This window comes from Numenius arquata, chromosome 6, assembly GCF_964106895.1.
Source record: "Numenius arquata chromosome 6, bNumArq3.hap1.1, whole genome shotgun sequence".
Classification (NCBI taxonomy): Eukaryota; Metazoa; Chordata; class Aves; order Charadriiformes; family Scolopacidae; genus Numenius; species Numenius arquata.
Window position 1 is genome coordinate 34,222,299 of NC_133581.1, and position 23,780 is coordinate 34,246,078.

General features: G+C 40.4%; 1 protein-coding gene across 1 annotated transcript in view; it reads right to left on the minus strand.

Moving 5' to 3' along the window:
* Nucleotides 1-11,839, minus strand: part of ARID4A (AT-rich interaction domain 4A) — a 57,139-nt gene extending 45,300 nt beyond the window's left edge. The window contains exons 1-5 of the mRNA XM_074148499.1: nt 11,675-11,839; nt 10,752-10,823; nt 9,380-9,490; nt 6,986-7,051; nt 5,941-6,031 (exon numbers count right to left, since the gene is read on the minus strand). Coding sequence (XP_074004600.1) covers nt 5,941-6,031; nt 6,986-7,051; nt 9,380-9,490; nt 10,752-10,757 — 274 coding nt within the window. The 5' untranslated portion in view covers nt 10,758-10,823; nt 11,675-11,839. The remainder of the gene's footprint in view (nt 1-5,940; nt 6,032-6,985; nt 7,052-9,379; nt 9,491-10,751; nt 10,824-11,674) is intronic.
* Nucleotides 11,840-23,780: the final 11,941 nt, after the last annotated feature.

The following is a 23,780-nucleotide window of genomic DNA, read 5'->3' on the forward strand; positions in this document are numbered from 1 at the left end:
CAAACTGACAAGCCTCTGGCACGGATGAAATCAATTATCTGTGGTGGCACTGAGAGCTTTTATCACCCCTCATAGAGGAAAAAGGCATGTTAGGAGCTTAAATTTGTAGTGGAGCCAGGACCAAGCCAATTTTTCCTGTTAGCATAGATATCTCCATACAGCATCAGAAGAGCAAAACTTCTTTGAAAAATAGGAAAATGTGACTATAAATAGCAATCCTGCTCCTGAAAGTCCTCAGACATCACTGTTGGTTTGTTTTCTGATAAATATACTCAGATATGAACCAGAATTTTCAAAATCTATGCACAAAAGAGGACTGGGGCCAAATCCTTTAATACCCTTCATTTCTGTCACTAAACACAGTACCATAGAGTGATGCAACTGGTGGCTGAGACTATACTTAGTTTCCAGAACAACTCAAGCAGACTACATAAAACTTCACTGGCGCAAGGACAAGCACTCAGTATCTAACTCCTCTCAGCACCCACTCGCTCAGCTTTCCCTGCAAACTGCCACAGTGACTACATGAGAGGAGGAAGTTACGACCATGTGAGGCCAGAAGCACAAGCAGAGGTACGGTGCTCCCAGAGCTGTCTCATAAGTGGTGTCTGGCTTCCAGCACAGGCGAAGTTGTGCCATGCTGATGTACAACCCCAAACTAGAGCCAAAAAGGAAAAGCCCTGTTGGCTTTGCAGACTCATGCAGTGTTGAAAAGAATGAGAAAAATAAATTCTTTACTATTTATGTTAAAGAATTCTGCCATTTCATGATAAATTTTAAAATGATAAAAGACATGTCTTCTCTTACACAAAAGTACCAGAAAGAATCATAGAATCATGGAATTGTCTAGGTTGGAAGGGACCTTTAAGATCATCTAGTCCAACCATCAACCTAACTCTGATAAAAACCATCACTAAACCATGTCGCCGAGCACTATGTCTACCCATCTTTTAAATACTTCCAGGGATGGTGCCTCAACCACTTCCCTGGGAAGCCCATTCCAAGGCTTAATAACCCTTTCAGTGTAAAAAGTTTTCCTAATATCCAATCTGAACCTCCCCTGGCGCAACTTGAGGTCATTTCCTCTTGTCCCATCGCCTGTGACTTGGGAGAAGAGACCGACCCCCTCTGGCTACACCCTCCTTTCAGAGACTTGTAGAGAGCGAGAAGGTCTCCCCTCAGCCTCCTTTTCTCCAGGCTGAACACCCCCAGCTCCCTCAGCCGCTCCTCATAAGACTTACTCTCCAGATCCCTCACCAGCTTTGTTGCCCTCCTCTGGACCCGCTACAGCACCTCAATGTCTTTTTTGTGGTGACGGGCCCAAAACGAGACACAGCACTCGAGGTGGGGCCTCACCAGTGCCCAGTACAGGGGGACGATCACCTTCCGAGTCCTGCTCGCCACACTGTTCCTGATACAGGCCAGGATGCTGTTGGCCTTCTTGGCCACCTGGGCACACTGTGGGCTCATGTTCAGCCGACAGGCGACCAACACCCCCAGGTCCTTTTCTGCCAGGCAGCTCCAGCCACTCTGCCCCAAGCCTGTAGCGCTGCAGGGGGTTGTTGTGACCCAAGGGCAGCACCCAGCACTTGGCCTTGTTGAACCTCATCCCATTGGCCTCGGCCCATCCCTCCAGCCTGTCCAGGTCCCTCTGCAAAGCCTTTCTGCCCTCCAGCAGGTTGACACTCCCACCCAACTTGGTGTCATCTGCAAACTTACCGAGGGTGCACTCAATCCCCTCATCCAGATCAATGATGAAGACGTTAAAGAGAACCAGCCCCAATAACGAGCCCTGGGGTACACCACTCATGACCAGCTGCCAACTGGATTTAACTCCATTCACCACCACTCTCTGGGCCCAGCCTCCAGCCAGTTTTCAACCCAGCGGAGAGTCCTCCCATCCAAGCCATGGGCAGCCAGTTTCTCCAGGAGGGTACTGTGGGAGACTGTATCAAAGGCCTTACTAAAGTCCAGGTAAACAACATCCACAGCCTTTCCTTCATCCACCAAGCGGGTCACTTTGTCCAAAAGCCATAATTCTAAAAAAATAAGGCTTAACACTCCTTTTCACTCTAAACAGCATATAAAGTCCTACTGTTGACAGCAAGGTCTGCTAGAAACTGCAAATGCCTCTCACTGTTTTGGGTTTTTTCCTATTTCCTACTCATTGCAGAGCAAAAATTCTTATAGTTAATACATGATTTCTCTTTCTTTCTTTAGAAAAAATTTTACATTATTTTATCTAGCAAAATACAAGGCACAAGGTTCAATGTATTTGACCTGTTTTTTTATTTTGTTTAAAGTTGTAGACATGGTGGAATTACATACACTTAGTGAGATCTAAGCCCATGCAGATTATTGACCTCACTTTTGTCAAAAAATAGACGACACTTGCTCTGGTACGGCAATAAAAAAGGCTGTTGTAACAGCAACTCTTTTGGATGCTTGCTCAACTGAGATACTGTTTCCCACTTTTATACAGACACTACATTGTTTCTAGTTATGTACAGAAGGGATACAAAAGTGTTTCCTTAAAGAATATATACATAAGGATTCCTGTTTTCTGAAATTCTGGTAATGCTTGTAAGATTCCAGAGAGAATGTGAAAGAAGAAAAATACAACTATGCACTTTGTAAGGTGTGGTCTGGACTGTGGTTTCTTTTTTTTTTAGTCATTTCAGACATTATTTCAGTATTTACCTGAAGCACTTTACAAGTTAATAGAGGATCAGGTGGGTGATACACTAAGTAAGCCATAATTCAAACCTGGCTCAGCTAAAAGCAGATCTGATAGACCCTTCTAATGCTATGCAATTATCACCTAGCAATATATTAAGCACTTCAAAAGCATCAATGCAGCACTTTAAAATACAATTATTTAAAATGAATTTACTTAATTTACAAATTTTTAAGATTAAAACATCCAACTGAGCCATTTGTTATCCAAAGAACTTAATCCGCTATTACTGTCATCCCACTTCAGATGCAATTGAGCAGATGAGATGGCTGACTTGTGCGATGACATTTTCCAGACATTGTTAAAACTTCCACTCCAAACAGCCCGTTTCTTCACCTACTTAAACTGAAAAGCTGAATTTCAAAGGTAGTTTCAAAAGCATTTCCAAATCACAGCTGAAAATTTCAATACAACGAAGTGACTACAGTAACATCATTATTATGTAAAAATAGGTGAAAAAGTGATTCCATGGCAGTTACAATAAAAATAAATCCTTATATAAATTGGGTACATGAATGCCACTAAGAGACAGGAGATACTGTTAAAATAAACTAATGGATCATCATTGTGGCTCTTTCATTATGTTGGTGGCAAAGGAGCCTACTACAGCAAACTCAACATAGCATTTCTACTGGTTCACCTTACTGAACAAAGCAAAGTTGTTTCAGCTGACTTTTCTTCTTTAGATACCTATCTGAAGTAGAGAACCTGATTTGCAAAAGTGAACATCATTACTTCTCACTAGGCATGTACACAGTTTTTTTGGCGGATTTTTTAGATATTTGTACTTAATACTTTGAAAATGTTTGTCCATATATATTACTGGTTTCCCTATCTGAATCAGTCTACTTTTAGATCACTGAGACGCTATGTAACACAGAAAATAAACAGTACAGGAAAAGCACATACTACTGAAACACCAGCTTTCCCATGTGCTTTCCATCTCAAGCCACATTGAGGAAAACATTCTAGAAAACTGAAGGCTGTTTAATCCACTTCCTTCTCAAGTTTTTAGCTTTGACTGAATCAGTCAATAAGACTGCCAAGTAGTATGGCCCACCATCTATTAAAAAGAAACCAATTCAACTGTGTTTGCTTCACAGCAACATAAACATACACCTAATATCTATCTAAAACTTAAAACATGATGGAAGCAGCACACCTCAGTGTTTCTGTACTCAACCTAGAATGCTTCCCCAATTTTAAAGTAAAATAACCTTTTTTTTTTTATGACACAAACTTCACGATCCGCTTAGTTTGGTCCATGTTACCTGTACTTTCAACAGCAATAAGCACACCACCACATACAACTCGTAAAAACGTTCCTAAGATCTAAATACAATTCCAATGTATTACAATCGTATTTTTATAGTCATAGGTATATATTCTACATGCTATATTAGAGTACTGCATGTTAACCTACCATAAGATCACTTAAATCCCACACAGACTCCCAGCTCCAAATTTTTATGAAATCCTAGCCGTCTTAATACATTTGCATATGGAAAACATATTAATTTATTTTCCCTATTCTGCCTGTCAAAAAATATTTTGGGGAGAAAGAAAACGACAAATTAATCCACTGGATTCAAGTTTATGAGGAACTGCACTTTAATAAATGTATAAAGTAAAAATTATGGTATGCAGGATTTCTCTCTTTTGTTATTGGAGAGAGTTTAACAACTGCTTAAATCTAAATAACAATCCACTAATACAGGGGCAGAGCATGTATTCACCATTCAAGTTACCTGGCTAATCAAGTAAGGATTTTTGGCAGAAGTGTACTGCCCAAAAGAAAAAAAAAAAAAAAAAGACAAGTAAGTTCGTTTTAGCAATGAATAGTTTAAAGCCTTTTTTAATCACTGAAGCAAGAATACGTAGGGGTGGTTTACCGATGTAAATCTTCTGTTCCAAATTCAAACAGAATTAGGTAAAAATACTACTTTAAAACTAAACTAAGTAAGAGCTTTAAAACTGAAATGCTAATTGATAAACCATGAAATTAGTAGTGCAAGATTGTGTTTGTTATCTCTTCTGTATCAGAACGGTGAATCTAAGTCAATATAAAGCAAAGTCGAAGGTCCAGTGTTCTTCACTGAGTATGTTACATCATAGTACTAAACCAAGTAGATTTTAAATCTTCTGCACTCCAAAGTAATCCTGCCTTTCCTCCCTGACCTGACACACAATTTTACAGCAGTGTTAAAATCTTGAAGAAAAACGCAAAGAGCAGTGAGATTGACAACGGGTAAGTCAATTGGCTTATATTTAAAGCACGCCTAACAATAATAACAGTGAAGTAGTAAATCCTTCCAAATTATCTGCAGTGAGCGCCTTATCCTGATCCCACCAAAGATGACATAACCTCACCTACTGCAACGGAAACGCTGTATTACTGAAAATATCTTCTTTATATCTTAAAAAAGGGGTTCATGAATCAAAATAATTGACAACATCTGATAGAGGATTTCTCAACAGAGTGCAAAAGATTATGAAGTAAAGCTGAATACATTCGGTATACAAGGCAGCTAGTAAGAAACAAACAGTTTAAATTTAAGAGTACCTATCTCAAAAGCAATGCCAGAGTAGCACATACCATACAATTAAGAGGAGCAGGTTTCCTCCATGCTACTAATAGTGAATATGACGCTCCACTGCTGTAAGAAAGTTGTGCAAAGAAAAGATGGCTGCTTGCAAAGCTCTTGCTATTGTTTCATACAAAACACAACACTCAACTCTACACAAAACAGAGGAATGACTTCAGAATGCATAGCGGTGCTCCCAATGTTTTTCTTGTGTACAAGACCGCATATAATGAAAGAAGGCTTGCATTTCAGTCATTCGTTACATGCCACAGGTTTTCAGCTATTTAGTGCAATTACAAGGTTTACATCTTAAAATCTGCAAAAGTTATTTTGAACTCCAGTGAGTGACACTACCATCAGTATACATACGTTGTGCCAAATAAAACTTGATTGCTCAGCCCCACAGTTACCGTTGCAACAGGCCCTCTGAACATCAAATAATTATTATCCTATTTTAAATGGAAAAGGAAACAAGACCTGGAAGACTTAAAGAAGTAGTCCCCTACAAAATCTATCTCTGATCTTGCAATACAAAATATAATTACTTACATTATTACCTATTACTAGAAACAGTGTCCAAAGATTAGAGACCGTAAATGAAAGCAGGTGTCTACTCACCTACAGTATACCAGCTAGCATCTGTCAACTTGCTGATAACAGCTTCTTGAAAGGATCCATCAGGCATTTTGGTTTCAACCACTGCACCAACCTGCAAAAAGGAGTATCTCAAGGTTACATGTAATCTCAAGCTCAAATAATGGAGAAAAATACATAGGCATTAATTCTTCTGGCAAGCTACATTTTTTTGTTTTTTTTTTAAGACTCATTTTAACTAAATGCTACTTTGTAAAGTTTAGTTACTTCGCAGGTAAGAACAAAGGTCCTTAAGTATGAAGGCTGAACTGGGAGTAAAGCAGTAAGAAACTCAGATCTAATTTCAGCATGACTTACATTACCCCAAGAAATAATAGAAGGCTAATTGCAAATAAATATTCAAATATTCAATCAAAGTAATTATTATCTTATTACTGAAGTGCATGCAATGACTACTGTTTCTTATACTTTAAAAATTGTTATACTGTCAGCTAAATCAGACTTTCAGTAGCAGCATACAACATACATTGGTGTTCTTGCAGTAGCTAGGGAAAAGACAAAAAAAGATGATCTGCTCTAGAGGTCTATTTGCAGTCAGTGTTTATAATGGAGCTACGTACTTTAGCAGACAACTGTTACATATAAAAATACAAACCAACAAATATTTTTATATAAAATACATCAACTCTTTTAAAACACAGAGCAATCATATTTACTGTTGTCTACCAGGCTTGAACTTAGCTTTGTCATCAAGCTATTACTTATAGGAAGTTTCAAAGTTTCATTACATATAAGAAGTGTTGTGTCTTATTAGATACAAAAATAATTGTGCATGAAAAACTGTTTGCTTATGAAGTATACTACATGGAGAAGCAGGAGCAGCCTCTATAAACTACAAGAGTACAACTACTAATTACTTGGAATCAATCTGATCTAAAGCAATAAGTCTCTTCCTGTTGATTTAAATTTATAAATTCTATAGAACAGGTACCCACATACACAGCATCAGAATTCAGAATTTCACAAAACAATTATGTGATTACAAAAAAAAGGCACGCAATATACATACTCTTAGAGGTCCTTTCACTTGGTCATCCTGCACTAACTGAGTTGAGTTATCCCCCTTCAGGACCACCTGAAACACATTCATAAACATTTTTATATGTACCTTATTTTTAGTAGCATAGAAAAAGCATATGAAACTGTATTTTTTTTTTTTTTTAAATAAGGTCTTTATCAATCAAAGGGATGCAATCATTATTGAACACAAAACGCTTGGCATGGATGCTTTTAGTCACAGGATGTCCCAAGTATCACATTCAATATTTAATCCAAAACATTCAAGAACAGGGCAAATCAAACGTCAGCCTTTCCAAGGCAAAGAAAATACGTTTTGCTGTAAATTTGGATATTGATGCAATCCAGGGCATACCTCAAACCAGGCTTCCAGCTCAGAAGACTAAGCAGGCTTTTTCTCTCTCTCTCTACTTCAACTGTAGCACTTTATGAACAACACACAGCACTAAATTACAACCAAAATAAAAAGATCTCTTTATTAAATATGTATCCAAAAAACCACCAAACTGACCGCAATGTCACCATTTCTGCTACCTTGAGCAAGAGAAAGTGTTTATGGTAAAAATGTGAATCACTACAAGTATAATGAAAATAAGGATCGGTTACCATGCAAGTAAACTATGCTTCTCCCTTTAAAATCCTAATTTGAGAAAGTCATAGTGATGAGACAAAGTGGGTGTAAACCTATGCAATTTGAATCCCTAAGTTTGCAGAGACTCAGTTAGAAACAAAAAAGATTAATATTTAGATGTCAACACTATTAACTATTTCACTGCTCTTTGTTATAGCAAAAACTCCTACAGTATTTTAATAATAAAAAAATAATATCCAAAATTCCCATTTCTTCTCAGGAATCAAAAGCTGCAGGAGCTTCCAATTACCCCCCAACCATAGTCTACACTGTAGTTGTCTATACTTATAAATACAATACCAGTGGTATGCTAAAATAGCACTGGTATTAACATACACTCAGGTTAATAACGCAGTTTATGCAATTTTTATTTAAAATTTTATATTGGCATTGACATGAATACAAATTGTCCTGCTACTCATGAAAGACTACTGGACGTTTTTAACTCTCTGCACTCTTGGCAACCGTGACAAGGTCTTCATCACAATACCAGGTTTTGCTTGTTAAAACTTCAACACTTATAATATAATTGAGATACAGTGACAGAAATTTCCACCAAGTCACAGCAGCCTCATACACTTCAAAATCTTACAATGGAGTAATAAACCATATGATTTTAATGAGAAAATGAAACTCACACCTATTAACAGTCTAAATTCTCTATCAGACCAAAGATGCAGATACAAAATCAAGGATGGCAGGAAGGGCAGCATGCTGCTTCCTACGGAGCTTCTCACTAACACAGGTTTCAAAGAACATCACATATTTCTAAAAGTATTAATTAAGAACAGGGGAAAAGACTCCAAAATCTGAACTGTGGGTATGTTCTAAAGGTGTAACTGAAGAGGCTGATAGCTCGTTCTACTTGATCTAAGCATTAAAGCACATGAAAACTTAGATGTGTAGTTATAGAAAGACGCTTTCATCTCGATTTGTCAGGGCATTTTGGGTCACTAATGTGTTACATATCCTGGACAGCAGACAAGAAAGTAGGAAGTGGGAGGACTTTGACAAAACACAGCAGAAGAACAATTTTCTTCTATATATACTTTGAATTCTTAACTTTTATTTAACTACATTTTAGTCTTGCTTTCCCACACTAGCATTAACAACAGTACTGCAAAATCAAAAAAATTACTTTATTTTTGTTTGTTTTGGTCTAAGACCTGTAAAAGTAGATTAATATTATGTGCCAGTACTATGCATGTGTAGAAACTCAGCTACAGCCAGATCACGCTGTTTTAGAAGCAGCAGCAAGATGCTCAAAACTTAACAAATGATATCCTATATTGTGCACTGGCTCTTAAAGTCTGAGCTATAAAACTGAGAATGTCAGCTGGAATGAAATAGAACTTTCACTTCTGAAGAGGTTACTTATTCCTTAGTAATTCCTTATTACTCATGTAAAGCCATAATCCTCTCCTTGTGACATCAAAACTGATCGCTGTGAAACTGAGGCATTCGTAAACAGAAGACAATTATGATCAGGAAAGAAGGAGAAAGAACAGGTAATTTGAAAGCTTGTTCTTGTTCCAGCATGCTTCTAGAAAAAATAAAAAAACCACCAGCCTCCCCCAAAAAGAATAAAAACCACCCCAAACCCAACAGCAAAATACGAAAAACAACATTCAAGTGTTCTTTAAAACCTGTACAGTGACGTGATGAACATTTCCAAATTTTCAGGACTAGGATGTCCTCTGACAATCCTCTCAACACAGTGATTTAATAAAATCAGCAACAATCACAGTACACTACCTTGACTTTCACAAGCCTTTTCACTGTCTTAATCTTTGCCTCACAGAAGGCACCACGGTACTTGGCACTGACATCAGTTCCCACTGTCAGGTAGGCAGGCTCATCTGCTGCCTATTCAGAAACAAAAAATAAGAATAAAGTTTAGTTCTTCTCATTTATCTTTACAGCTACATCACATTATATATTTAATTTTACACCTAAACTTTTAGACTTATGGATTCTGAACTGATAAACACCTGTACTCAGAACTACAATCAGACTGTTCTTTAAGGGGGGGGGAAGAAACCAAGAAGTTACAGGAAGTTTTGTTTTACCAGTGATGGTGACACACACCACCACCCCAGCCAATTTTGTCAGCCTCATTACCTTCCCAGAAATACCTTTGAAGGTATTGAACTGATAAGTGGAACACCTCCTTACAAAAAGGGTAATAACATATAGGAGTGACCAGTAATTCAAGTCATTCCTATACAGCATACAAAAGGAAAATGTTTCAATTGCAAAAAGGCAGTATAAAAGATAGTTGTAGTTTTTTCAGGTATGAGCAATGAAATGACACAGATTATTTAAAACATTTGAGATTGCTATTATCCCAATACTTACAATTAAGTGTATAACATATATATATGATTTTATTTTCCTGCTGACTAAAAGGAGATCTCTAGTGAAATTTGTTGTAATCTTTCAACTAGTTGTTGTTAACTAGTTGTTAACTAGTATTTTTCTTTCCTGAAATGCCTTTATCAAAGCTTAACTGCTTATGCATTTTAGGAAAAAATAAATGTTTCTCATCATGTTTTCCTTAATTTGCACTTTATTACTCAACATTCCACTTTATTAAACTTTGGGCAAAATTACCACTTTGAAAGTGTCTATTCAAGACAGGAAATCAGCTCAGAATATTAAATAACTGTTTTTCAGTTATGGGTACTGGGTTGTTTGGGTTTTTTTTATTGTTATTATTTCTCCAATTCTAAAGGCAAAATAAGTTTTTCTCTCCTGTGAATTATACTGCAATTTTTAAGCCTTGTACTGAAAAAAAAAACAACAACAGCTAAGAAGGGGCAAAAACTGTGGTTTTACAAACTTGCAATAACAGCTGCTGATACACGAAGCATTTAAACACAGTAGCCCACAGGACAACAACTCAGAGACGTTACGAATTTTCAGACGACTCCTGCGAGGTGGCAAGAGCTTCGCTCACCCACACCTCAGCTGGAGAGCAAAAACAGGATTTGCAGTACGCACCGAAACCCCAGCTAGCGTTTTCCTACTCTTGCTCAGCCCTGATAGGCGATTAAAAAAAATGAAACTGCCAGAGCTGCCAGCCGGGGGGAGAAAGGGAGCCTTTCCCCGCTCCGGAGTCGCCTACCTTCATCTTTAAAGGTTATTTGAGGAATTCCAGCTCAAAGTCTTCTCCTCCCCGCGAGCACACGGGAAAACACTGCAAAACAAGGCGGGGGGGAAGACACGACGCGGGGGAACGGTGAAGACGTCTCCCCGTGAGGAGGCGGCAGGGCTGCGGGGGCAGTCCAACGCGGGCGGAGGGAGCCGCCGCCCCGTCCCAGGCCCGCCGGGCCGCGGCGGGAGGGACGGGGCCGGGGCCGCCGCCCGCCGCTTCCCGCCCGGCGGCCCCCTCAGTGTGTCACGTCGCCATTGCTCCCGCTGCCTACCTCAGCGCGGAGGGGCTGGGGCAGGCGTTCAAGCCGTGAGGAAAACACGCCGCCCCACACAGGCAGCTCCTCACTGGGGGAGAGTGAGGAGGGCGGCGGGGCTCGCCGCTGCCACCGCCTTCCCCGCCACTCCCCGGCCCTCGCAACTTTCAGCGGCCCACAGAGGGACGCGCCGCTGAGCCCCTCCTCCCCACCCCCCTCCCCAGCCTCCGGGTGGACTTCTCGTTCCCCTCCCCAGGACACCTACCCGGGCAGCCCGCCGGGACGCCGCAGCCCCCGGCCCGGGGCAGGGGGAGGTGGAACGGGGGCGGGCCAGGGCCGCGCGCCTGAGGATAGAGGGCGGCGCGGGCGGTCCTCAACGCCAAGCGCCGGGGAAGCTACGGGGGGAGGCGGCCGGGGCGCTCGGAGGGGGCACGGGGCGGAGTTTGGCGGGGAAGCGAGTCCCCGTCCCTGCCCTGGGGGGAGCGGCGGGCGTCTCCGTTCCTTCATGGGATGGTACCCGAGGGGTGGGTGGGTTGGGGGCAGGGGGAGAGCTCCCGGCGCCGCTCCGCGTCCCCTCCCCCGGGACGGTGGCGGAGTTACGGCTGCCGAGGCGCTCGCACCGCTCCTCACCGCCTCCTACCTGAAAACTCGGAGCGAAGTGGGCAGCCCCGCGCTGCCCAACCCTGCCGCACTCCGCCGGCGCTGCGGCCCCCTCCGAGACGACGACAGCCCCGCGAGCGGCGGCGGCTGAGCGCGGCCCCGCTCCACCCCCTCCAGCCCAGACTCGCACCGAATCAGCAGCGACAAGCCCAATAACAAGCTGTTGAGCAGAATCTGCCTTGTTTGAGCTCCCATTGGTCCCCTCGTGACGCCCGGGGGCTCTGCCCCGCCTGGATTGGGCGCCGCGGACAGCACCCCCATTGGTCACAGGGCGGCCGGCAGAGGAGCATTGGCCGGCTGTTGACGCAGGTAAAGCTACGGAGACTTTTTATTGGTGTTCCTCCGGAGCACCAGCCGATTGGCGGAGGTTGACGTGAAGTCAGAGTCCCCCCGCAGGTGATTGGTAGGAGCTGGATCCGGATGTAGCTCTGGGAGCAGTTATTGGCCACGGCCAGGGGACAGGAAGAGCAACGGTGCAGTCTGATTGGTGCGGGCCGTCTCTTGGAGACGCGGTGGGGCGGTGACGAACGGGAGGGAGGGAGGAAGGAAGGCAGGCAGGCAGGCGGCGGGGGGGCGGTGACGGCGTCCTGCGGCGGCCCGGGGCACGCAGGGCGCATGCGCGGCGGTCAGCCGCCCGGCGCCATTTTGCGTGCAGCTCTTTCCCATTTTAGGCCGCGGGAGGGTGACGGGAGTAGCTAGTGCCTGTCCCGTGAGGAGTTTGGGAAGCTGCTGGTAGTGGCAGATGAGCTTGGCTTGGTGCGGCTTAGCGCAGAGCCTCTTCCCGCGCTCCGGAGAGGCGGCATCTCCTAATTTCTCCCACACGGGTCAACTACCGCGCCGTCCCCTGTCCTGCTTGGCGGTGGCGACGGACCCGGAAGTGAAGTGGCGGCGCCTCTGGTGGCGCCCGGCGGAACCTCTCGCCAAGGGGCGTAGAGGAGCCGAGCGGTCTGGCGAAGCGTGGGTCCGCCGGTAGCCGTCCCCCGCCTTTCTCCCCGCGGAGCCCGTCGGAGTCGAGTGGTGGTGCTGAGGCGGCCCACCCGCCGCGGTTGCTGCCGAGCGCCCCAGCAGAGATACCGCCGGGGCTGCAGGTAGGGGCTGCAAGCGCTGCCCGTGCCGCTCTCCCCTCACGCCGGTCCTGTGGGTGGGGCACGGGTGGCTGCGCTTCCTTGGGAGGAAGGCGTTGCTCCGTCGCCATTAATCATCCCTCTGCTGCCTGTGACGCACTTGAGGTGAAGCCCAGGGAGGGGGATGTGACTGTCTCTTGCTGTCCGGTCGCTGCTGTACACGGTGCTGGCGGTTGTGATGGCCGGTGGGCCGCCTGCCAGGCGGATGAGGTCATCTCGTCACAGAGGCGCAGCAAGGACAGGGGAAGACTGTAGGTGTTGATGGGGCTGAGTGCTTTTCGGGGTGTGTGTGAGTGTAGCCTTATCCGGTCTTTACATCCCTGTGGTGGATGCTCTCTGAAGGTACAGTCTCACAAGGTGGGATATCTGTACCTGTCAGAGGTCCTCTGTGAGAACCTGTTCTCAGGGGCTAGCTTTGACACTACTAAACAATAGTTACTCTTAATAAACTACATATATTAGTTTATATTAACTATTGTTAATAAACTATGTATATTTTTAACATTGGTTTCACATTTGGGGTTTTTATATAAAACTTTCTGCATAGTTCAATGTAAGGCAGTTCCACTGTTTTTCAACAAAGTAATAAGCATATGTTTGATAATGTCACTCACAGCTACAAGACCTATGTTAGGTTTATCTAAAGCAACAGTGGAGGGACTTATCAATATAGTTATGAGATCCATTGTGCTAATTTGACAGAAAAAGGTTGTTAGTTTAGGTGTAGTTTCCATGCAAGTTCTGGTTTGAGAGTGTTTTTTGTATTCTTTTTTTATTATTAAAACTGATACTTTGGAAAGCAGCAGGCAAAAGGACAGTTCTCTAGGGAGCTTAATGAGCAGTGACATGTAATATAGATAAGGTTTAGTAAGGTATAATGCACACAAAGTGTGTTTAGAGTTGACTGAATGAGATGTCTGATATGGGGGAAGGGTAGCTCTAGAGTTCTGGTGTTTGGATCTGTGTTGTAAATACAAAGATGCTTGAAGATGTATACAAAATGTAAAAAGGTTTGAGGCATTTAGTGCTGAGGGAACTTTGATTCCATGCTGTAGCTCAACTTTATGCAGTGGATAGACTGAAGAGCAAACTATTGTATAGAATGTATTAATTCTAATCCAAATGTTAACGAAACTTCAAAAATTCACTTTGAATTTGAACTTCCCATCCCTCTGTGGAATGTTGGCCAAACTGTGACAAATTGTGAGCTTTTTGTTGAGGCACAATTTGTATCTCTGTACTAAGTATAGTATCATTCAATAAATAACAGTTTGTAACCAAACTAATCAGTCTTGTTTCTGATTTCTAGCAGAAAAACCTTGTCCACCTGGATGTGTCTGTTGCAGCTGGCATGCTTAGGAAGCTTCATGGCACATCACCCGTCTAGCTATCATGAGCAATAGGACTCTATAGCCAGTCAGCAGGAGAGGCGACTTGTTCTTTTATGGTATTTAAAGCACCTAAGAATGCCTAGCTAGGCAGCTCAACAAAGAGCATAAACATTCTCACACAACTGAGGGATGATGTCTAGTATAATGGAATGAAAAAGCTGTGCTTTTGGCAAGCCAGAGAGAGCATTTAATTTTGGTTTAAAGTAACTTTTCATTGGAATGTGAACTTCAGGACTCAAAGTTAGACTATGATAATGAATTTTTACAGCCTAAATATATGTCAGTGTTAACTAGCCTTGAGACTCAAAGATAGCTTGGTTGTACTGGCTCCTCACAGCTGTGCCCCATTCCCCAGTGCGATCCTTTACAGGGAAACAGTTGAAATAAGTGGAGGAAACGAGCAGCGGACTTTTCTGTTGTGAGCCACTTTATCATGAGCCACTCTGTTAATTTTACAAAGCTAATGCTTCAGAAGCTGTAGAATGAGACAAATCATAGTAAGTCCTTTTAGTACCTAGTCTCTCTAGACATGCTATAAAGTACAAATTTTTTTTTAACGTCATTGTTCAAAGCAGTACTACTTGTATTAGGTGTACTTTGTTAGCACCAAAGGTCTTGTAGATGCAGTACAGGAGATTCACCTGAGGATATGCATTTTTGTCTTAGCTCGTGCAAATTAGCACAAGGCTTCTTAATTTAAGAACAGTAAACACAAAAGCATCAAGGCACTCTAAGCATGACATCGGTCTTTGGTAGTATGTAATTCCAGAGTTTAGGTGATGGCTGTAAGTAAATTAGAAAAAATAATGTATTTTGGTGTATTAGTTGCAGAATGTACAGAATTTTTGCCCAAGGTCTTCCATATATGTGGCACTTGATAGGAAAAGACAAGTACAGGAATGCTTGTATCTTACAGCATTCTTTATAAGAATAGCAGAATAAGTAGTAGCCAAACAAAATTGTTGAATGTGTCATGGCTTCCTTGAGAGATTTCTGGGATAAGTAAGATGTTTTAATTCTCTTCAGTAGTCGCATACTGTTCTTGACATACTGCATTTACAAGTAGATAAAAGAACTCAGAATACACATACAATCAAAGCCAAAATATTATAAAAATATTAAAAATACTGCTTATTGTTCTAACATTGAGCTTCTTTGTATGTAATGAAAGACTGTACTACTTTGTCAGATTTTGCAGATGTTCAGGAGACTCTTGGCTTCTTTTATTTTTGTCTGAAGTCTTTATTTTTTGTGGTTTTTTTTTTTTTTTGTTTGTTTTTTTAAATGCTTTTCCCCTTGGTGTTTCTATTCTGTAAGTAAATAGGCAACATTTTTACCAGCAGTGGTTGAGCAAGCATCTGCCTTGTGGTTGAGAACCTCTGCCTGTGTGGAACTCCTGTTTTTCTGTACAAATGAAGGTCAGATGTGTGCTTCCCACAGCTTTATTATCAAAGTGGTTGCAAACTGCTCAGGCAAGAGTGTGTTAAGTTGTGAAGTACTTAATGTGCAGTACTTAATATACCTTGATGTATAAAGGAAAAAAAACCCAACGAATGTGAAGTTGAGAGTAGAAAGTTCAGTCAGTAATAGCTGGATTATAAAAGGTCAAACCTTCCTTCCTTCCTAGTCATGGATAAAATTGTGCTTTACTGTTAGCTATCAGCAATAAGTTCCTTCATGTTTATTATCGTGTGTATCTGAGAGAAAACAAACAAAACTATCCAGTAATGCTAAATACTTACCTACAGTTTTCCCAGCTCTGGCAGAGTCCTGTCTCCATGTTCAGAAAAGTGGATATTTAGCTATTCAGACATAATTGTGCATTCTGTTTTTCATCATTCCATTGCAAGTGTTGCTGATGGAGAAGACACCAAGTTTAGCAACCTTAGGAAGCCTGAATTAGAACATTACATCTGCTGAAGTTTAGTAGTGGTTTCTTGAATCTGCTGAGGGTATGTTTTGCAGCAGTGCAGTATCTCTTGATATGAAAAATCATAAAATATTTGCAGCATAGTATTTTGTGTGAGAAAAATCTAGGAATTTGGTTTCCTGTCAGCTCTGCAGCTAACAATAATACTCACTTTGTAGTTCCTTTTTCCAGTAACACTTATAAAATGATGTTACATGCTCAGCTTGTCAAAGTAGAGTAACTCTTGTTAGTGGCTTCAGAGATCGCCAGGGAGTAGTCCCACTTTTACTCAATAAGCTATGTCTAGACTTTGTTATGCTTTGTGGCTGCAGATCTTAACTACAATCCCACATGTTATAAAATATGCGTAGAAATCGGTGATGCATTAACTGATGTGTTTTATTAGCAGCCTAGCACCAAGATAAGAGGTTTGGGTTTTCAACTGGTGTAACTGCTGCTTTCTTCCTAGCCTGTTAGCCATGTGGGGGTGTTTTGGTGTGTATAATACAATCTTTTAATTCCTAACATAAAATGTTCCTTTTTTTAAGGCTGATTTGGTAATGTTGTGTTTGGATAGAATAAGAGCTGTGTTGTAAGAGTTTTTTTTTTCTTGTATGTATTTTTCTATTATAATAACTAATATTTTTGTATCAAAAGTTAATTTTAGCTAATTAAGCAAGTATGGAAGAAGGGTGCCCATTGCCAGGGTTTACTAAAGATTGGATTCTAAAGCCAGTTTTTGCATGTTTTGCCATGTGCTGTTAGATTATCTGAATATAGATGTTTAATTTCTCTTCTGTTGCCTCACAAAAGGATGTAAGATACGGAATTTGACTACAAATCCACTTAAATTCCTGTATGATTTCTAAGGACTACAAGTTCACATTGGTGACAATAGTGAGGTTATTACAGCTACATTGGGGAGGTCGTGCAGTGTTGCAAAACAATAGTGCACAGTACTATACAGAAAAGCAGCTTTAATTAAGATGTAGCAAAGGACTTTGGTTGTCATCATCTGCAATCAAGCGATCAGTGTGTCTTTCAAAGCTCGAAGTCAAACAATTTAGTTGCTCTTCTGTAAGGTAATGTTACTTCATGCAACTGCTGAAGGAGAGCATCCTTACATATTTTTCAAAATAACAGTTTGCCTCTGAATGCCAGCAGTAAAAGTGAAAGATTAGATCTACCTGTTGTTACTGAGTAATTGAACCTCCTGTTTTGGGCTTTATAAACAACTTTTTTTTTTTTTTTTTGTGACAGGCATAAGACACTAGTTAGTACTAGAAATGTATCCTGTGCACATAAATATATGGCCTATGTTAGTGCGTCAGCCATTCCAGTATTGTAAATTTTAATTTTTAAAACTATCTGTATTTTTTAACTGGCTTCTAAATTATCTCTGTAGCTTTTTTCCTGATTTCTGAGCTGTAGGCATTATTACTGATGTAAATATTTTATCTGCAGAAGTTTTGACCCTTCAAGGTGAGAAGAGATGGTTTTTCTACGGGATTGGACAAGTGGTTTTCTGTATACATCAGTCTACAGAGCAAATAAAGCTTTAGTGTTCCTGGAATAAACATAAGTTTAAAACATTTAAACTTGCATCTGAATCTCTAAGTAGCCTATATTCTTCCTAACAGAGTCAAATCTTGTTTATAAATACTACTGCTTGAGTAACCTTCCATCTAAAGTAAACATACGGGGTAAAACCTGAATGCAAAATCTTTGTGTTTTGGGGAGTGGCAATTACATATTTCATTGCTATAAAAACTAACAGGAGAAAAAGTCTTTTAAAATTTTAACATTTAAATGAGGTTGCATGTTGTATTGGAAGAACCTTACTGCAATCCGCTGAATAAGTTAAACTTCTGAAATGGAAGGTATTTCTCCTTAAATATTTAACTTTTGATACCTACTTTGGAGCAACGGTGTGGTCACTTTTTCCACCTTTTGTGATACCAGACTGGGAGTAAGTGTATACTGAATAGCGGTCTAATGCTATCCATATCTAAGATGACAATTGATGCTGAAACAGGCTGTTGTTTCACTTTGGCAAAGAGAACAAACTCCAGTTGGATTAATTTCTCAATACTTGTGTTAGTAGATTCAGCATTTTCTTGTTTTGTCAGAAGTAATTTTGAGTGATCTGTTATGGCCAGTCTGAAGTAAGAATCTTCCTTGCTTATGCTACCTGTTACTAGTTTGAATCTTGGAAGGCTTTCTTCCCACTGTCCTTCTCATAGACTTCTTGCTGCAGAAGTAGCCATGTTAAAAAGTACAAGAAAGTAATAAAACTGTTACGAGTTATGTTCTCATATACCCAGGCATTTTCAGACATTGCTAAGTGGCTTGCTCAGCTTGAATTTTTACTAAAATAGATCTTTCTATACTTGTAGAGATAAAAAAATAGGATTCTAATACTGATGGTGTTCTTGAACCTGGTCCACCTGCCAGCATAGGTGTCGCTTTCAGGCTTGTCAGCACCAATAAGCTGTTGGTTAAAATGATGGATTATTACAGATGCAGGTTATAGAACAACATGATCCAACTGCATTGGGACTGTGGATGCATGGTCTTCCCTTGAAACTAGTTTCCAGAAAGCAACGTGTATGCCACTAATATTATGCAGCCTAGCACAAAGAAGCAAGAACAACTTCTGCAAAGCATGGCTGCTTAGCAAAAGAAAGCTTGTGAAGGCAGTATAGTTATGGGGCCTTCTTCTAAGACTTCTGCTTGTCCAAATTACTTCTGGAATAGATGACCTTTAAAGGTGCCTTCCAACCCAAACTATTCTATGATTCTATAATCGCTTAGGGTTAACTTGCTTTTCATCCTCAGCTAACAAGATTCAGTTGGTCAGTACTGATTCTTTTTTGAAAGTATTAATGCCCTCCATCTTTTGAATTTAATAACATTCAATCAATTTTTTGAATTTAATAACATTATTAACTGTAAGTAGCTGATATTAGTCAGAATCTACAGTTCACCCAGTGATTATATTCTGATTTTTTCCTACTTAGCTGCCTTTTTCAAAAGATACTTTTTATTTGTGTATGTAGTTTGGAGGATATTATTACCAGTAGCTAATTTCCACATGGCTAGGGAGTTAGCCCACCAATCAACACTGCATAATGCATACTTAACTTGTGAGTTAATTGCAAGACTACACTGTTTGCAGGACCTTCAGGGATATACAGGACCTTGTTCGTACCTTCAAGGATATGCTTCCTCCTGCTGTGCTTCTGTGTAGTTACACCAGTACAGCTGTAAACAGAACCACTGAAATGAGCTGTGTTGTGTGACATCCAGAACTCCAAAAGAACAGAATACCTGTCTTTTTAGAGTTTAATTATTCTGGATCAATGAAAGATCTTTTATTAGTGAGGGAGTGAGCTCTTTCTTGTAAGCAGCACAAAGGGGGACAAACTGGTATAAGTGTAGAAACAAGCATTTGGCTGGCAGTAGTTGTTTGTTTTACCAACTGACTGACAGGAAACACATTAAGCTATATTTATTTTGATTTTGCCTCCTAAAACAGCATTTCAGTTTTTTTTTTCTATTCCTGATGTATATAGAAAGTATTTCAGAAAAATAGCCTCTCAAGTGGTGTGCCATGTAGACTGTGAATTAGAGTTGAAATTGGGCTTTATGTAGGCATTCTGTTAAAGCCATCTAGCACTCCCTTTGCTGCTCCTGACACCTGTTAATGTAGTCTAATGTAATAGGTCTCTGTCCTTCCCTGCAATAATGTAAGTAGCAGATTCCTGCTTTTTTAAAAGCCCTGCAAACAAGGTAAATTTCCCTTTCAAAAACTTGGGAATCACTTGAGTGTTTTTTGGGGGTTTTGTGTACGTGTGTTTGGAATGTATCAGCTTCTGGGGGCATTTACTATAACTGAACCTACTATTCATCTGCTGAAATTTGAATCTTAATGGATATATTTTGGATATGCAGACAATACATACGCCAAATGATGTCTAACTTCATGCAGCTATAAACCACGCCATATTTTTTCTAAGCTCTTACTTTGCTTGTCTTACCATGTCACTTAAAATGGTATTTTCAGTGGGTAGTTCTTACACTGTCTTTAGGGGAGACTTCAGGAGATTTCATTTTTTCCTGTATCTGAATATATGTACATGTTTGGACTATAAACTCTGTGATGCTGCTGCCTGCTTTATTCTAGTTGTCCATTTTTGGTTGGCACAGCAACTTGTAAGAACCATTTTTAAACAACTGTTTTGAAGTCCTTTAATAGTTACCTATTGAGGATGAAAGAGCACTGGTGGTTGCTTAGTCCATCTGGAAGTAGGAGACGGTTTGAGCTTGATCGTAGATCCCATGTTCTCAAATACTAAAGTGTATTTACTGGCCAAACAGTAAGGCTACTCCCTTACCTCTTGTATTATCACCTGTTTTCTGCAATTCTGTAGAATTAGACATAATAGGTAGCAAGACCTTCTATGATCAAAAGTTACAAGCAGTTGGTGTCTCAAAATAGCTCTCGGTTCTTGAGTAAAAGCAACTTCCTTGCTGTATGTAACTTGAGAAACTGGTAGGTGGAGAAAAAGCTAGTCCTTTTCTTAGGCATATACAACTGAAGGAAGATAATGAGGGGGAGAGAACAGTCTCCGTGCTGTATTTTTGGTGCTCTTACAGTCTTAAAATTGTCATGACAACTAATACTATTTTTCTTTTCAGAATCTTGAAACTGGCACTTTATTTTAAGGTCATGATTATCTTCCAGCTGATAAATGCTTAAGATGCATTGTCGAATTCAGTTTTGTGTTTCTTTCTATGGTTACAGTTTTGTCTTAAGGAAGAGACTTGTAAAATAGCATATGTATTTATTCCAAATCCCCTTCCTTAAGGGTGACTTAGCCTATATAGCCAGATAGCATCCCAAGCACTAGTATGTCTGTACAGTCACACTTTCAGCATGTGGGACTTTTAACCTCAGGCCATCGAGCTATTTCTGTTGATGAGAAGGAAGTGACAAATGACCTGATGCTGGGCATACTTTAGATCTGCATGAGACAAATTCTGCTTGAAATGTTTCCTTTCTGAGAGTCAGTACCAAATACATATTAGTACTACTTCTTCTGGAGATATCCATTTGGGTATTTGCCACACAGGAGATTTTACATATGCATTACTTCTATGAGCTTCTAACAGACCAATCTTACCATAATTTCATCAGCAGTCCTAGTCAGTTGTAATGAATATATTATCCAAACCAGTACTTTTTATGGCCTTATAAAGGCAGTACAAACAATGAAAATTAGTTATCCTGATGCAGTAGCCTAAACTTGATTTTTGTATTCTGCAAGTCCAGTTGCATATTCTAAAATCTGTCCTAGTGCAGCCATGGAGATGTATGTAAGTAAACTAGGTACTGGAACATGTCAGTTTTTAATTTGTCAGCTGCAGTTCACCATAGTTCCCCTCTTAATTCTCTTTAATATGGCTTCTGTATGTGGATTTGCTGTCTAAATATTTATAACAGGGAATGTGACATATCCAGTCTTATTAAATATCAGGGTAGTGATTCATCAGGTTCTGAGTAACAGTCAGTGGATGTATGAGACTTAAAGAGAGAGGAAGCATCTTCCTGTACATCCTACTCTTGTGTCATTATTGGATATATGTATTTCTAAAACACTCCTTGGTGGAAGAATGACTAAGCTAAGAGGTAAGTTCATCTATACAGTATTACTTTCTGGTGTTCTGTTGAAGTCTGTACTTTGGGTCTTAAGCAACACCATATGTTATTAAAACTCTGAGCTTGTAAGTGTTTCAGCATGCCAATAATTCGTTATGCATTCCCAGTGGGTATTTGACTTTATGTGTTCTCATAAATGGCCAGAGTCTGGACTAAGTAGGTTACTTGTGGAGCCCAAAGCAAGAAGTGCTGCTTGGTATGGGCTAATGATGTTTTTTTCTGTTATCTTTAGAAATGAAACCTAGCAGTGCTTTGGGCAGAAATAATTCAAGTGAGACTGTTAAGAATCACTTCTTGCTCAAATCTCTGATTCAGAAGCTTTTACCCTGCCCATTTGTTAGCCTTGCAATCCATTCTCACATTTCAGTGTTAAGCTGAAGTTATAATTGACTGTTTTCAAGCCAATTATAAAAACTAATTTTAGGGAAGGGGATCCAAGCCCTACTTGGGTAGGAAAGCATGCTGTCTCTGCTGCTGAAGGCTGGTTCTGGGAGCCTTCAGAGGTCACTGTCACAGACTGCTTGCTACTGTTAGGTCTATCATATGGGCCTGCAACAACCATGTGTTGCATGCAGCTCTGAATTGAGTCCTGTCCTAGTCCCTTGTCATGTTGTAAGACTCACTGCCCTCACAGTGAGCTTACTCAAAAGTAGTTAATATTAAGTAGGCTCTTCTAGAGCTTTTAACTCCATGAACTCTGAGCATACAGACACGCCCCACAGCTGAAGCTACAAGAGACTGACCGGTAAAAGCTTTCAAATCTTTGTTTTAGCTACCTGATCAGTCAATGTTCTCTGGGCTTAAATCAACCACTTACTGCTAGATATTGTTTAAGACTGGAGAGTAAGAGAGTATCTGCATACAGATAGACATTTTTTTTTTCATAGTCCTGTACTTAAAACAGAGCCTCTCTTAAAAGTAAGGTGGTCTTGTTGAGATTTAATAGTCTTTTCTCTTGTTCTGTACCAGATCTAGTCCTCACTTAAAAAATAGTCTCAGATCCTTCTGGAGTTTAGCTTTCACCAAGTGATTTGCTTCAGACAGCCCTATATATTTAGAAGAAAAACCCATGGTCTTAAACATTTAATCAAAGTTTAATGATGCTGTGCTGCATTTTTAAGTCTTTATGTGGTTAGCCTGGATTACGCTGTGCCATGAGTAGCCACTTCCTTTTTGAAAGACTTCTTCCCCTGCTTAGCTTCCACTATTTGACACAGCAACAAGTGAATACTAATTCTCAGTAGCAAATTTCATTAAAGTTGGTATTTAGCCTATCAGATGTGGACTAAATTAGTGAAACATTATGATGGCTACTGCACAACTGTATAATTAAGCATTATTCAAGTTAGTAAGTTACCTGTTAAAACCAATGAGAGAATCACATTGCATATCCCAATTGGAACTGTGACTAGTTTAAGGCTACAAAAATAACTGTCATGATGAATTTGCAGTATGTTTTCTGCTGAAATCTATTCTAATGTTCCCTGAGCCTTACTGTTAAAACGCAGCAATGCTGAATTTCAGATCAAATAGAAGCCTGCTAGGTTTCTAAATTTAAGGGAAGTTTCAGTACTGAAATAGCTTATTCAGTATTTTCCTGCTTTTTTCCTCCTTGACCCACCTCTCCTGAATAAATGCCAAATATTTTTCCCCTCTTTCCCCATCTGCAGTCAATGGAAATGGAAGCAATAGATTTTTTTCCTGACCATAGATAAAGGTCAGCTCTCATGAAGAGGTTGAGCCTACAGTATGATAACTAATTTGGAAAAGAAGCTGACAGTAATAATCACCTTGGTATTGTTTAACTCAGTGTTGCCACAACAGGCAAGACTGCTGTGCAGCAGTGTATGTATTACTATCCATTGCAAAATGCACATATTCTTGAATTGCTTATCATTGAACTTTACTATACACACTTCCACAACAAGTGAAAAATGAGA